Source organism: Saccopteryx leptura, chromosome 8 (assembly GCF_036850995.1).
Source record: "Saccopteryx leptura isolate mSacLep1 chromosome 8, mSacLep1_pri_phased_curated, whole genome shotgun sequence".
NCBI classification, from domain to species: domain Eukaryota; kingdom Metazoa; phylum Chordata; class Mammalia; order Chiroptera; family Emballonuridae; genus Saccopteryx; species Saccopteryx leptura.
Genome location: NC_089510.1, coordinates 2,820,368 through 2,835,370, shown reverse-complemented (window position 1 = coordinate 2,835,370; position 15,003 = coordinate 2,820,368). Strand labels below are relative to the sequence as shown.

The window sequence follows — 15,003 nt, the reverse complement described above, 5'->3', positions numbered from 1 at the left end:
TAGGTTCGACCCGGATAGGTGGACCCGGTGGTTCTGTTTAGTCATCTGGTACATTGACTGTGTCCTTGGGCTGGAGCCCTTCAAGGCCACAAGGTATCAGCCAGCAGCCAATGGGGAAGTATATCGCCTGGGTCGTGTCCGGATGGGGAGGGACAAGGACTCCTCCCCCCCAACCGTCTAAGCGCCCCCTTGTGGTCTGATGGGACGGTCTCAGCTGCGTGGCGACCTGTGGACCAGACACTGTCCCTGGGAGGATTCCAGCTCCTCACTGATGATTCAGTCTCTGTCACGGGGCCCAGGGCTTCTGGACGCACGTGCATGGCAGGCAGAGGTGGGCAGCCCTTCTCTCCAAAACCCACGGGTCCACTTGGAAGGAAAGAGGGAGGCGGTCGGTCCGGGCTGGATTGTCAAGCAGTAGTGGCCACCGCTCATAGTTTTCTCAATACCATGTACGGGACTGGTGTGTCCAGAGGAGTGGACAATTTCCTAAACCGGCCAATGACCAGTCCTTCCTCCTGCCACTTCTGTGCGCTCCAAAGTCACATGTTTTTGTTTTTTTTTACATATATATCATTTTAGAGAGAGGAGAGAAAGAGGCAGAAAGAGAGAGAAGAGGAGGAGGAGCTGGAAGCATCAACTCCCATATGTGCCTTGACCAGACAAGCCCAGGGTTTCGAACCGGTGACCTCAGCATTCCAGGTTGACGCTCTATCCACTGCGCCACCCCGGGTCAGGCCCAAGTCACATGCTGGAAAGCAGGCCACAGCGAGCGTGTTCGGCTGTGTCCCCCCGGTGCAATGACTCGCTCTCTGTTCCAGGCCTCGTCATGGGACTGATCCTGCGCTACGCCACGGCGCCCACGGACGTGCAGAGCGGCACGGTGTACGAGTGCGGGAAGCTGGCCTTTGGGCCGGCAACCCTGCTGGTCAACGTCACTGACCACGTGTATGAGTACAAGTACAAGCGGGAAATAAGCCAGCACAACGTGGGCCCTCACCAAGGCAACGCCATCCTGGAGAAGGTAAGGGCCTGTGGCACGCGGTCTGGTTTCCGGTGCAAATAGGTGCATCGCCCGTGAGCCGCCGTAAGTAGTATATCCACTCACACACAGGCAGATGCCTTTCTTCAGCACCACTCTGTTGCAGTGGTTTAAATGACTGAGGAGTTAACACCTTATTTTAAGCCCAGCTGTGTATATTTTTTATTTAATTATTTTTTTTTTTAAGTGAGAAGAGGGGAGATAGATAGAGAGACAGACTCCTGCAAATGCCGTGACCAAGATTTACCCAGCAACTCCTCTCTTGGGGCCGATGCTTGAATCAACCAAGCTAATTTTAGCACCTGGGGATAAAGCTCAAACCAACTGAGCCACTGGTTGTGGGAGGGGAAGAGGGAGAGAAAAGGGAGAGGGCGGAGAGATAGAAGCAGATGGTTGCTACTTCTGTGTGCCCTGACAGGGGATCAAACCTGGGACTTCCACGTGCCGGATCGACACTATTCACTGAGCCAACCAGCCAGGGCCTATAATTTTTCATGTAATTTTTGCAAGCCATTGTTCATTACATTAGGTAAAAAGATATAATTTAGCCGACTCTGCCTTTCACAATACTTGATTCAAAGTATATATTTACATATATAAAAACATATATCAATCACCAGCTGGCGACTCAGTTCCAACTTCCCCTAAGTCAGAAGGAAAATGGGAGGAATGAAAAACAATGTGTGACCTGCACAGCTTGGCCTAGGGCCAGTGGCTTTGGGCGGTCCACACGACACCCGGCCACTGGGCTGTTATGAGCACCCTGACAAGAGGCTCCTCTCCGGAGAGCCCAACTCCACCAGTTCAGGCGAGGGACCTGAGGTGGAAAAATGAACAATTGTAACGTGATTGATCCTCGACAAAGGGTTTGATGATTGCAAACCTGTCGCTGCCTCCGGTGTGAGGACGAAAACTTCCTTCCGCGCCCAGAACTGTGGGTCAGAGAGGAGGCGCCGCCCCCGGCACCGTGGGTCGGAGAGGAGGCTCTGCTCCCGGGACCGTGGGTCGGAGAGGAGGCGCCGCCCCCGGGACCGTGGGTCGGAGAGGAGGCGCCGCTCCCGGGACCGTGGGTCGGAGAGGAGGTGCTGCCCCCCTCTGTGGTTCCCTGTGTGTTCGGTTCAGTGGGTGCAGCAGGTGAACTTGGGTTTAAACTGACAAGTCTGTGCACAGAACCAGAGGCTCCTGGGACTAATTCTGGATCCTTTCTGGGTCAGAGTGAGAACTCCCTCGATATTATGGAGCCTCTTTTATCATGTTTATCCTGCTGCATCTCGTTTCCTTTTACTACATACATTTTTTTGGTTTTGGGTTTTTTTCCATTTTAAGAGATTTGGGGTAAGAGGGAGAGATCCTTGGTCCACCATTTTTCTCATTACAGATGGGTAACTTTTAGTGAGTTTTTTTTCCCCCTTCACGTTATCTTTCCCCAGCACATTGCTGGATTAACTTCCTCCTACCCCTGGGTGAGGGTTCAGGAAAGTCACACTAATTATACCATCAGCCCCAATCAGACTTCGCTGGGAAAGCAAACTGCAGCTCACACACACAAGGAACCAGAGTGCGATGTTTCTGGAGGAACAAGAGCGGCTCCTAGACCTGCTCTTCCGGCCTGAGCTCCTCCCTGTGACGCCCCCTGCCCCCTCTTCCGGCCTGAGCTCCTCCTCCCTGTGACGGCCCCTGCCCCCCTCTTCCGGCCTGAGCTCCTCCTCCCTGTGACGCCCCCTGCCCCCTCTTCCGGCCTGAGCTCCTCCCTGTGACGCCCCCTGTCCCCTCTTCCGGCCTGAGCTCCTCCCTGTGACGCCCCCTGCCCCCTCTTCTGGCCTGAGCTCCTCCCTGTGATGCCCCCTGCCCCCCTCTTCCGGCCTGAGCTCCTCCCTGTGACGCCCCCTGCCCCCCTCTTCCGGCCTGAGCTCCTCCCTGTGATGTCCCCTGCCCTCCTCTTCCGGCCTGAGCTCCTCCTCCCTGTGACGCCCCCTGCCCCCCTCTTCCGGCCTGAGCTCCTCCCTGTGATGCCCCCTGCCCCCTCTTCCGGCCTGAGCTCCTCCCTGTGACGCCCCCTGCCCCCCTCTTCCGGCCTGAGCTCCTCCCTGGGACTCCCCCTGCCCCCCTCTTCCGGCCTGAGCTCCTCCCTGTGATGTCCCCTGCCCTCCTCTTCCGGCCTGAGCTCCTCCTCCCTGTGACGCCCCCTGCCCCCCTCTTCCGGCCTGAGCTCCTCCCTGTGATGCCCCCTGCCCCCTCTTCCGGCCTGAGCTCCTCCTCCCTGTGACGCCCCCTGCCCCCTCTTCCGGCCTGAGCTCCTCCCTGTGACGCCCCCTGTCCCCTCTTCCGGCCTGAGCTCCTCCCTGTGATGCCCCCTGCCCCCCTCTTCCGGCCTGAGCTCCTCCCTGTGACGCCCCCTGGCCCCTCTTCCGGCCTGAGCTCCTCCCTGTGACGCCCCCTGCCCCCTCTTCCGGCCTGAGCTCCTCCCTGTGACGCCCCCTGCCCCCCTCTTCCAGCCTGAGCTCCTCCTCCCTGTGACGCCCCCTGCCCCCGTGGGTGATAGAAAATTATCTATCTGGAAAAAAAAAACAGTCTTTCTTTTTAATGACCTCATTAGCAGCATAGGTGTTTAATCAAAACATACTCTTCCTCGTTACCTTTGGCTGAGTACCGGGACATAATCACTTCCTTCCTCACTCTCTCACCTGTTTCTAGCTGCTCTCTAAGCGGCGCTATGTCGTCGGACAGGTGGACCCCCCAGAGATGCTGATCACAACCTCTGTTGCTGTAACGTTTTTGATCTCGAACGAGATTGCCAACAAACACCAGATCAGAAATTCTGTGTGCGTTATTGGCACGTGCGTGCCTCTATTGGCGGCCAAACTCCAGTGTTTGCTTCTGAAAAACTGAGGGAAGAGAGAGAAAAGTGCCCACGTCCCTGGGGTCCTCTGGGCTCTGTCCCCCCGGGAAAGTGTGAGTTCTGCACACAGAAAGGTTTCATCGACCTTGAATGGCTCACGCGTCTTCTAGATGAACTTCTAAGTCATGCGACTCATTCAGTCACAATCAGAAGTTGTTTCTCCAGAAGGTTGGCAACAGGTGACTCAGGGCCCGGGGTATAGCCTGTCCTCATTGTGGGGGGGAGGGGTGCCTGACTGGTCCCCTTACCATGTTGGACGACGTTCAGTGGAACGTTCTTGTTTGTACATGGCCACAGTATGTCTCAGTGCCCAGTTATTCCTAGTGTCCCCAGGTTGGGGGGGGAGGAGGCTCAAGTTAGTCTTCAAAAATGAAACCCCCGGCCCTGAGTCAGTGGTAGAGCATCGGCCTGGCGTGCAGGAGTCCCGGGTTCGATTCCAGGCCAGGGCACACAGGAGAGGCGCCCATCTGCTTCTCCACCCCTCCCCCTCTCCTTCCTCTCTCTCTCCCTCTCTTCCCCTCCCCCAGCCAAGGCTCCATTGGAGCAGAGTTGGCCCGGGCGCTGAGGATGGCTCCATGGCCTCTGCCTCAGGTGCTAGAATGGCTCTGGATGCAACAGAGTGACGCCCCAGATGGGCAGAGCATTGCCCTCTGGTGGGCATGCTGGGTGGATCCTGGTAGGGCGCATGCGGGAGTCTGTCTGACTGCCTCCCCATTTCCAGCTGTGGAAAAATGAAAAAAAAAAAAAAAATGAAACACCCATTGTCTGTCTTCCTTATGGGGTTTCTCCACCGCATGCAACTATTCATATCAATCAATCCTCAATCAATCAATCGATCCATGTCAAGTGCGAAAGGATTCTAATAAGAGGTGTACTCGTTGGAAGGCTAGTGAGGAGGTGGCATGGGCTCACAGGGACCAGACACGTCTGCCAGACGTCCTTACTGCACCCCCTGACCTCCTCGTCCCCGACTTCCTTCTCTGCACAGTGGGGAGGTGACAGCCATGTCGCGGGCTTGTCTCAGGGTGTACCTGCGGTGACGTGCGGGCAATGCCCGCTCCCGGGAGACCCCTGATCCTGTGCTGCTCTCACTCTGCCCTCCTGCCGCCACGTCGAATGCCGCCTCCCAGCGCCACGACCAGCTGGCACTGCCTCTCACACGCGTGCCACCCTTACTGCTGCTGGATACTGTGTGGAGGCTTCGTTATAGGCCAGGGGTTGGCAAAACGTGTTCTCTTTTTAATTTGTTCAACATCTGCTGTAAAACCAATGTAGAATATATGCTGGTATAAAATGTAGTTCTCGCCCTGCTGGTTGGCTCAGCATCGGCGTTTAATTAAAACCTACTCTTCATCGTTACCTTTGGCTGAGTACCGGGACATAATTACTTCCTTCCTCACTCTCTTACCTGTTTTTATCTGCTTCTCTAAGCAGCGCTATGTCTTCAGACAGGTGGACCCCAATGAAGAGTGTTGGCCCAGTGTCTGAAAGTCCAAGGTTTGATTCCCGGTCAGGGCACACAGGAGAGGCAACCATCTGCTTCTGTACCCCTCACTCTCCCTTTCTCTCTTTCTCTCTCTTTCTCTCTCTCTCTCTCTCTCTTTCCTCCCTGTAGCCATAGCTTGATGGTTAGAGCACATTGGCTCCAGGCACTGAGGGTAGTTCTGTGGAGCCTCTACCTCAGGCACTAAAAATAGCTCAGTTGCAAACATGGCCCCAGATGGACAGAGCATCGGCCCCAGAGGGCGTTTGCTGGGTGCATCCTGGTCAGGGTGCATGCAAGGCTCTGTCTCTCTATTTCCCCTCCTTTCATTTGGAAAAAGAAGAAAAATAATATTTAGTTCTAAGTTTTGTCGTAGGGACTATGGGGACTCTGAAACTTCACAGAATAGTTGTCCCAGATCCCTGAGCATGTGAGAGAGGCTTCCTGGAGGAGGTGGCCCCTTGAGAAGGTGCTTTGGAGGGTGAACGTGGCGTGCGTAGGCAGTAGAGATTGAGTTCAGAAAGGTCACTGGGCAGGACGGAGTGCGGGGTGAGTCTGTGGGGTGGTATTATCTGGGGGGAGAAGGCTTTGGTGGCCCTATGGGGCACAGGACCTGCTGGATGTGGTACAGACACCATGTGAGGAGAAGAGCCTCAGATTGGAAAACCTTAGATCTGCTCAGGGAAGGCTGAGGGTCCCAGGACAGAGGGAAGAGAGGGGAAGGCGACTTTGAGGACAAGGATGTGTGACGATGACCTTGGGCCTGCACAGAGGTCATCTGGTTTAGAGAAGAAGGAGACTTGTCCTCCTTACGTGGGGCCCCCTCATTTCATAGGGGAGCAGGACAGGCATCTGACTTATGTCCCTGGCTCCCAAGCCTGTCTGCACTTGGAGTCCCTTGAAGTTTGAAAGACTCCCCGATGCTGTGGCTCCCCCCCCCCGGGGAGTCTGGGGTGCAGCCGATCCTTGCACTGTGTAAGATCACCGGCGAATCGCAATGGGCAGACAAGTCTGGGAACCACTGCTTTCATCCCGTGTTTGTTCCCGTGAATACGGTGAGGAGAGGAATGCCATTTGGTGCTCCTCCCCACCCTGCCGATGTGTGCCGCCCCCGGGTCCCCTGTCACACTGGGGATGTGTGTCCATGAGAGAGGACGAGGGAGGAGACGGAGGAGGTGGTGACCACAGGGCAGAGGGAAGACCAGCAGGGAAGGAGCCTGTTGTAGAGTTTGGACCAAGGGGGCCGAGGAGGAAGGGAAACCAGCTTGCTCTGAGCGCCTGCTCTGGGGGGTTCGCAGAGGGTGGGGGTGGCCCCAGGGAAGCGACCGGTCAGTCTGGGGGAGTTGCTGGTGGGCAGGGAAATGCACCGGGTGGCTCCACACGGCTGAATCGATTTCACGCATCTGCTGTACTCGCTTCTCACGGACTGAACGCCTGCGTCCGCCGTGTTGAGTTGGAAGGGTCAGCGGGCCTCCCAGGGTCTTGCAGACCCAGCGCGTTCTCGGAAAGGGGTCAGCACGGCTGAATCTACACTTCCTGTCCTTCATCCATCAGCGGACGGTCCCTGTAAGGAGTCGCAGGAAGCCACCCACCCGGGGAAAATTCTGCCGAGTCTTCACTTCCTGTGTGAAACAGGGACCCGCCCGCGGGGTAAGGGACACCGGTTTGGAGTGCGTTCCACCCGCTGACTCAGCTGTTCTCTCTGTTGTTTCCTCAAGAGGACACCCGGCAACTCAACCCGGTCACGCTGGGGCTGTTATCAATTCTCTTGCTGATACTGCAGAGTGTAGATTTTTCTTTTTTTTTTTTTTTTTTTTGAGGAAGCCCTTATTGCAACAGGAACCACAGGACTTAAAAATAATTCTGTGTTTGCAGCAGACAGACATCCATGGCTTGACTCCCCCTCCTGACTTTCCTAAGGGCGGTTCTGACACACGGTGTGGTCCCGAGTCTTCACTCTCACGTCTGTGTCTGTCGTACTTGTAAGTGGTTTTCCCCCCTAGTGTTTTCCTCTCCTTGTTATTCTGATTGCAGAGGGTGGAGGGCAACTTCCGGTAAGAGGAGCCTCTGGCCAGGGACATCGTCAGACCACAAGAGGAATCATGTGCAGGGGACGTGGGGACCCTTTGGGGGGGGGGGGAGCAGGACAAAGGACAGACAGGGGAATAAATTCTTCTACAACTGTTCTAGCCACACGGAGAGAAGCCGGCACCCCAAAAAGTCAGCCCTGGGGTTTGGGAGAAGCACCTGTAGGAGTCAATCAACATCCTTCCAGGCTCCCGAGAACGGGGTTAGAGGTTTCCGTTTCCCTAGCGGCGCTCATCTGGGCTCTTACCACCGGGAAGGTCCTGGGGAGTGTCAGGTCGGCAGCAAGCGGGGCGAGGCTGTTTGGGCAGACGTAGCTGTTTTTCATCCTAAAACTGGGCTAAGAGGTCTGTTGTTCATAAAGAAACTTAATGGTTTTTTTTTTTTTTTTTAACTTGTGATAGTTGTTTTCTTCTGCCTTTATTCCACTTTCTTTGCAGAAAGCTGCCTGAGGAAGGATTTTAGAAATATCTCAGGACCCTTAGTACCGCCCCCAACACCTTTTTTAGTGGTCTCAAGGTATTTTTTTTAACTTTATTTTATTCCTAGTTTTATTGAGACACCATCGACACAGAAGACTGTGTTCGTTTCAGGTGGAAAAACATAATGGTTTGATGGACGTATTTTTTATTGGGAAATGGCGACCACGATAAGTTTAGTTAACATTCATCATCTCACAATTATTTTTTGTTGTTGTTCTTGTGATGAAAACTTTTAAGCTGTACTCACTTAGAGACTTTCAAATATGCAGCACAGTATCGTTAGCTGTACTCACTTAGAGACTTTCAAATATGCAGCACAGTATCGTTAGCTGTACTCACTTAGAGACTTTCAAATATGCAGCACAGTATCGTTAGCTGTACTCACTTAGAGACTTTCAAATATGCAGCACAGTATCGTTAGCTGTACTTACTTAGAGACTTTCAAATATGCAGCTCAGTATCCTTAGCTGTATTCACTTAGAGACTTTCAAATATGCAGCACAGTATCGTTAGCTGTACTCACTTAGAGACTTTCAAATATGCAGCACAGTATCGTTAGCTGTACTCATTAGAGACTTTCAAATATGCAGCACAGTATCGTTAGCTGTACTCACTTAGAGACTTTCAAATATGCAGCGCAGTATCGTTAGCTGTACTTACTTAGAGACTTTCAAATATGCAGCGCAGTATCCTTAGCTGTACTCATTAGAGACTTTCAAATATGCAGCACAGTATCCTTAGCTGTACTCATTAGAGACTTTCAAATATGCAACACAGTATCGTTAGCTGTATTCACTTAGAGACTTTCAAATATGCAACACAGTATCGTTAGCTGTACTCAGAGACTTTCAAATATGCAGCACAGTATCGTTAGCTGTACTCACTTAGAGACTTTCAAATATGCAGCACAGAATCCTTCGCTATCCTTACCAGGCTGTCTGTCACATTCCTGGACTTACTTGTATTTTTAACTGGGAGTCTGTGCCTTTTAACTCCTCATGCATTTTCCCCAACCCCTCACTTCTCACCTTTAGCAACCACTGGTCTCTTCTCCTTTCCTTGACTTTGCTCTTTGGGTTTTCTTTCTTCGTCTAGGTTCAGCGTAAGTGTGATCATACAGTATCTGTCTTTCTCTTCTTGCACTTGGCAGAATGTCCCCGAGGCCTATCCATGCCGTTGCCAAGGGCAGGATTTCTGTCTTTTCTCATGACTGAATAACATTCAGACTCATTGGGTTTCTTTATCTGTTCTTTTCTTCATCCATTTATCTACTGAGGGACACTTGGGTCATTTTAACACTATGGTAAATAATGCAGTAACGAACGAGGCAGCGCAGATACCTCTTCGGAATCCTATTTTCAATTTCGTTGGATAAATAAATACCTGGAAGTAGAATGGCTGGATCACATGGTAATTCCACTGTTAACTTTTTTCAGGACCCTCTATACAGCCTCCCACAGTGGCTGTGCCCACTTACGCCCCCACCCACAGGGCACGAGGGGTCCCTTCTCTCCACACCCTCACCAGCACTGGCTGTTTGTGGATCTGTTGATGCCACTTATGCTGACAGGTGCGAGGTGACATCGCATTGTGGTGTCCCTGTGCATTTCTCTGACGTTTAGTTCCATTTGGATTTCATTTAGTCCTAGAAGAAAATAAATAGTCTTCACTTATTTAGTCATTCAACACATTTTTGTTTGTTTGTTTGTTTGTTTGTTTGTTGTTTCTTTATTGGGCATCCGCTCTATGTGCACACCTGTCCTTGCTCCTGTGGAGAGACAGACAAGGGATAGTTTAGGGTAAGGACTTCTAATCTAATATCAGTGGACATATGTGCTATGAGGAAAAGTTAGCAGAATGAGAGGGTGACTAAAGAAGTGATGCGCCCCACAGGGGAGGCACCCCCCCCCCGAGGGCGTGCAGGTAAAGCCGAGATCTGAGCGCAGTTGAGCGTGAGTCACACGGGGGTCTGGAGGAGGGGGTCGCAAAGAAGAGGGTGAAACAAAGTAACATTCGGTGCCTCCGCTTTCCACAAGTCATGCTTTTCCCAGCCGGGGCTTTGCTACACTTTCCATCGACGCTCAAGATCATTTTGATGATCCAAAGAGTCCTGGAAAAGTTATACGTGTTGCAGGAGGGAAGGGTGGAGGAGAAGAGGAGAGGTATCCGTTTGGACGGGGACAGAACACGCAGAGGGGGCAGGCACAATGGGGCGTCGTGCCCCGAAGGCTGGCAGGCTCTGCTGGGTGCCCCGGCTTCTGTGCCAGGCTCGCCCCTGGCACGCACAGCCCGGACTCCAGGAGCTGGTCTGCTGCCCTCCGGTTGCGACAGGAGCCGCCCAGACTGCCGGTTCGGGATTGCCTTGATACCTCCCTTCCCAGACACGTTGGGGCGGGTTTGTGGTCAGCCCTGCTGCCTGGCGCCCAGCCCTCCTTTCCAACACAGGCTGCAGGTGCGGCGGCTGGGGACGCCTGACCGCTGGACGCCGTGTCTCCATCTTCACTCGTCATCACCCGGGACTCGTGTCCTGAGGAAACGGACCAGGGGAACGCTGGGGACGCCTGACCGCTGGACACCGTGTCTCCGTCTTCACTCGTCATCACCTGGGACTCGTGTCCTGAGGAAATGGACCAGGGGAACGCTGGGGACGCCTGACCGCTGGACGCCGTGTCTCCGTCTTCACTCGTCATCACCCGGGACTTGTGTCCTGAGGAAACGGACCAGGGGAACGCTGGGGACGCCTGACCGCTGGACGCCGTGTCTCCGTCTTCACTCGTCATCACCTGGGACTCGTGTCCTGAGGAAATGGACCAGGGGAACGCTGGGGACGCCTGACCGCTGGACGCCGTGTCTCCGTCTTCACTCGTCATCACCCGGGACTCGTGTCCTGAGGAAACGGACCAGGGGAACGCTGGGGACGCCTGACCGCTGGACGCCGTGTCTCCATCTTCACTCGTCATCACCTGGGACTCGTGTCCTGAGGAAACGGACCAGGGGAACGCTGGGGACGCCTGACCACTGGACACCGTGTTTCCGTTTTCACTCGTCATCACCCGGGACTCGTGTCCTGAGGAAACGGACCAGGGGAACGTTCCTTTGGGGCAAGGAGCGAATCCAAGCAGCTGTGCAAAGTTATTCCTTCACGAAGAGCCTCGCCACTCCTACCGAAAGGCTGCTGGTGGTCACGGTCCCCGAGGGTGACGTGTGATTGGAGCCGGCACTGTACGGTGCCTCTCGCACCCTGTCCTGGTTGGGAGGGTGATGGAACAGTGGAGAGTAGTAGGTTGAACGCTGGGTTGGGTGATCTTCCTGAGACGACCAGACTTGATAAGGGGAGACTAACCAGGTGGTGGTGGAGTGGACAGGGCGTTGACCTGGGACGCTAAAGACCCAGGTTCGAAACCCTGAGGTCACCAGCTTGAGCGCAGACTCATTCGGCTTGAGCACAGGCTCACCAGCTTGAGCGCGGGGTCGCTGGCTTGAGCGTGGGGTCATCAACATGGTCCCATGGTCGCTGGCTTGAGCCCAAGGTTGCTGGCTTGAGCATGGGGTCACTGGCTCAGTTGGAGCCCCCGGTCAAGGCACACATGAGAAGCAATCAATGAACAATTAATGAGCCACAATGAAGCATTGAAGCTTCTCATCTCTCTCCCTTCCTGTCTGTCTCTGTCTCTCTGTCTCTCTTGCTAAAAACAAACAAAACGAACAAAATAACAAACTCGGTAAGGGGCGTATGGCTATGGGAGAAGGGAACGGCGTCTCAGATTCCTGGTGTCCAGCCCTGAAGCATTTCCCGGACCAGCACCAGGAGCAGGGATGGGGATGCCACCCCCCCATCTCCCAGACTCTCCCGTGTCCTGACTGTCACCTGGTCTTGTAACGTCTTAGTTCACTGAGAGCATGACGAGGGTGCTCGGACCTTTGCATCCTTGGCCGTGTGTAGAAACCTAGGGTTTCATCCAGGTGACACCTAGCTGTCTGGTTCCAGAGGCACGTAAGGTGGTGTCACAGACACAGTCCTGGGCACCATGGGCACCGGCAGGGCAGAGCACACGTAGACCAGTGCTTCAGGACACCGAGTTGCTGTCACCGCCTTTGGTCTCACAGGAGGGGGTTTCCTGCCTGTGCTGGCGGGGAGCGGGTGTCTGGGGCGTGGACGCCGTCCCCTCCACGTCCCTCTCCACCTCACTTCCCGGTCGTGGTGCATCGTGTTACGTGAGAAGCCAGCCTTTAAGAAGAATGATGCATGCCTTGTTAATGATACTCTTTTCTGTATTTATTCCCTGTTACTCTACAACAAAGTATCCCTCCTAAGTGATCTTTTTGGGAAAAAGAAACAAAACCAAATGTTACTCTTTTAAACACCCACACCTATGTGGTGGGACACGGTGTGAACGGTGCTGAGGTCCCCACGCCGCAGGGAGAATACTGGGGTTCACACCCCGGGCTGCCATGAGCCTGCGAGACCATCTGGAGTAGGGGACCCAACCCTCGGCGCCTTCGTTTCCCAAAGGCAGCAGTCGGTGCCGGCACCAGCCCCACGGGGACTACATGGAATAATTCACATACACGGTTAGTACACCAGACATGTAGCAGGCGCTCAGTAAACACGGATTATTCTTTTTTTTTTTTTTTTTGTATTTTTCTGAAGCTGGAAACAGGGAGAGACAGTTAGACAGACTCCCGCATGCGCCCGACCGGGATCCACCCTGCACGCCCACCAGGGGCGACGCTCTGCCCACCAGGGGGCGATGCTCTGCCCTTCCGGGGCGTCGCTCTGTTGCAACCAGAGCCACTCTAGCGCCTGAGGCAGAGGCCAAGGAGCCATCCCCAGCGCCCGGGCCATCTTTGCTCCAGTGGAGCCTTGGCTGTGGGAGGGGAAGAGAGAGACAGAGAGGAAGGAGAGAGGGAGGGGTGGAGAAGCAGATGGGCGCTTCTCCTGTGTGCCCTGGCCAGGAATCGAACCCGGGACTTCTGCACGCCAGGCCGACGCTCTACCACTGAGCCAACCAAGCCAGGGCTGGATTATTCTTACTAGCCACCAGAGAACTGCTACCTACGTCTAAACACCCATTTCTAAACTCTCGGTTACGCACCCCATCAGTGAAACTCTCGTGAGTGTCCGTCTGCCTCCTCATTTACACGTGAGGGGCAAGCACTTCCAGAAGACTGGGTGTGCCGGGCGCACGGACAAGCAGTACCACACCAGAACTTCTCAAAGAGCGAGAGAAGCATGAACCATAAAATGTTCTCTACGCGCTCCCTCAGCACGTGCACGCATCAACGCAGGGGCGAACCAGCAGGAAGAGCTCTTATTTGATTCAAGTTTTATTTTTAATGAATTTTTTTTTTTTTTTTTTGGTAACTTTCCTTAAACATTCTGCTCTTCTCTGAAGTCCTCCCTCCTGCGTCCGGCCTCACGGAGGGGGAGTCCCAGCGTTTGACACGCTGACCCTCGTCGGGGAGGAAGGCATCTTTGCCTCTGCCTGTGTAGGTTCTTGACCGGGGGGTGCCTCTAACGAAAGAGACAGTGACAAGAGGAGCAGCAGACGGGGGCTTGTGAGCATCTTTGTTTCGTGTACACATAGGAGAAGCCCAGAGCAGGGGTCGCCCACAGAGGTGGCTCAGAGTCACCCTCGAGTCATGGAAAGGCAGGTGTGGGGTGGCGAGGTCAGGCAGGTGACCAGGAGAAGGACTGAGAGCAAGGGTCAGCCTGTTCTGCAGACGTAAGTCTGTGCCTTCTCCACCAATACATTCCTTACGGTTTTGTGCCATTCTTCTCTTCCCGGAACCAAGAAGGAGGCAGCCTTACAAAGAGAGGTTTCCCTCGTGCAAATTGTCCGTACAAAAGCAGGGTCCTTGTTAGCTGCAAATGAGACGGGACAGGTAAAGCACTCAGCATAGTGCCTGCCTCATCGTTAAGTCCTCAAAATATTTTAACTGTTAGTCCCCGGCCGGCTTGCTCAGTGGATAGAGCGTCAGCCCGGCGTGTGGATGTCCTGGGTTTGATTCCCAGTCAGGGGACCCAGGAGAGATGACCATCTGCTTCACCACCTCTCCCCCCTTCTCTTTTTCTTCTCCTCCTGCAGCCATGGCTCGATTGGATCAAGAGCATCAGCCCGGGGTGCTGAGGATGGCTCCATGGAGCCTCTGCCTCAGGTGCTAAAAATAGCTCTGTTGTGAGCATGGCCCCCAGGTGGGTAGAGCATCAGCCTCAGATGGGGGTTACCAGGTGGATCCCAGCCAGGATGCACGCAGGAGTCTGTCTCTCTATCTCCCCTCCTCTCACTTGCAATCGAAGAAAAAAATATACTTTAACTGTCAGTTTTGTTACCGTTATTGTTGTCAACAAAGCACTGGACTCACCATTAGAATCTAGGGTTTGAACCCAAGTGTTGCTTCTTACCAGGAAGGTGACTTTGGGCAAAATCACTCACCCTCTGAGCCTTGATTCCACCTTTTTAAAAATGAGGCGTTCACCTCAGAGGGTTTTGAAGAAAGAAAAAAAAAAAGAGAGAGAGACTGTGTCTGAAGGCTTTTTTAAAGCCATAGCAGCCCAATGGGAGTGTCACGAAGTTTTTTGTTATTGTTTTGTTCTTTCTTAATTGTCATTATTATTTATTGACAAGTGCTCACTGTCCCGGTCCCTAAGTGAGGAAGACAGACCCTTAACTGCAGCCCTGCCTAAGTTAGAACGACTGAGCAGCCCCCTTCCCACGGAAGTTGGTGATTTACAAAGGCATCCCTTCCTGCGTTGCCCATTTCAAAATCTCCGTCATGCCCTGACACCAACAGACCCGTCCCCACCTGCGTCTCAGGGTAGGACCCTGACGACATTCTGCAAGCGTACGTGACTCGCTCATGAGGGACCTGTGGCAGAACTCTGGTTTTAGGACCACAGCTTCTGACTCTGGGTCCGATGTTCTTTTTACAACTCCATGCAGCCAAATTAAGTAAATATTTTGAATTATGCAAACGTTCTGTTCTGGGTTTTCCACGGAATTTTTGCCGGGAG

At 53.7% G+C, this 15,003-nt stretch overlaps 1 protein-coding gene across 1 annotated transcript in view; it reads left to right on the top strand.

Moving 5' to 3' along the window:
- The window catches only part of SLC9A9 (solute carrier family 9 member A9), a 498,743-nt gene that overhangs the window by 10,770 nt on the left and 472,970 nt on the right, over positions 1 to 15,003 (top strand). The window contains exon 2 of the mRNA XM_066347824.1: positions 819 to 1,021. Within this exon, the coding sequence (XP_066203921.1) occupies positions 819 to 1,021 (203 nt within the window). The remainder of the gene's footprint in view (positions 1 to 818; positions 1,022 to 15,003) is intronic.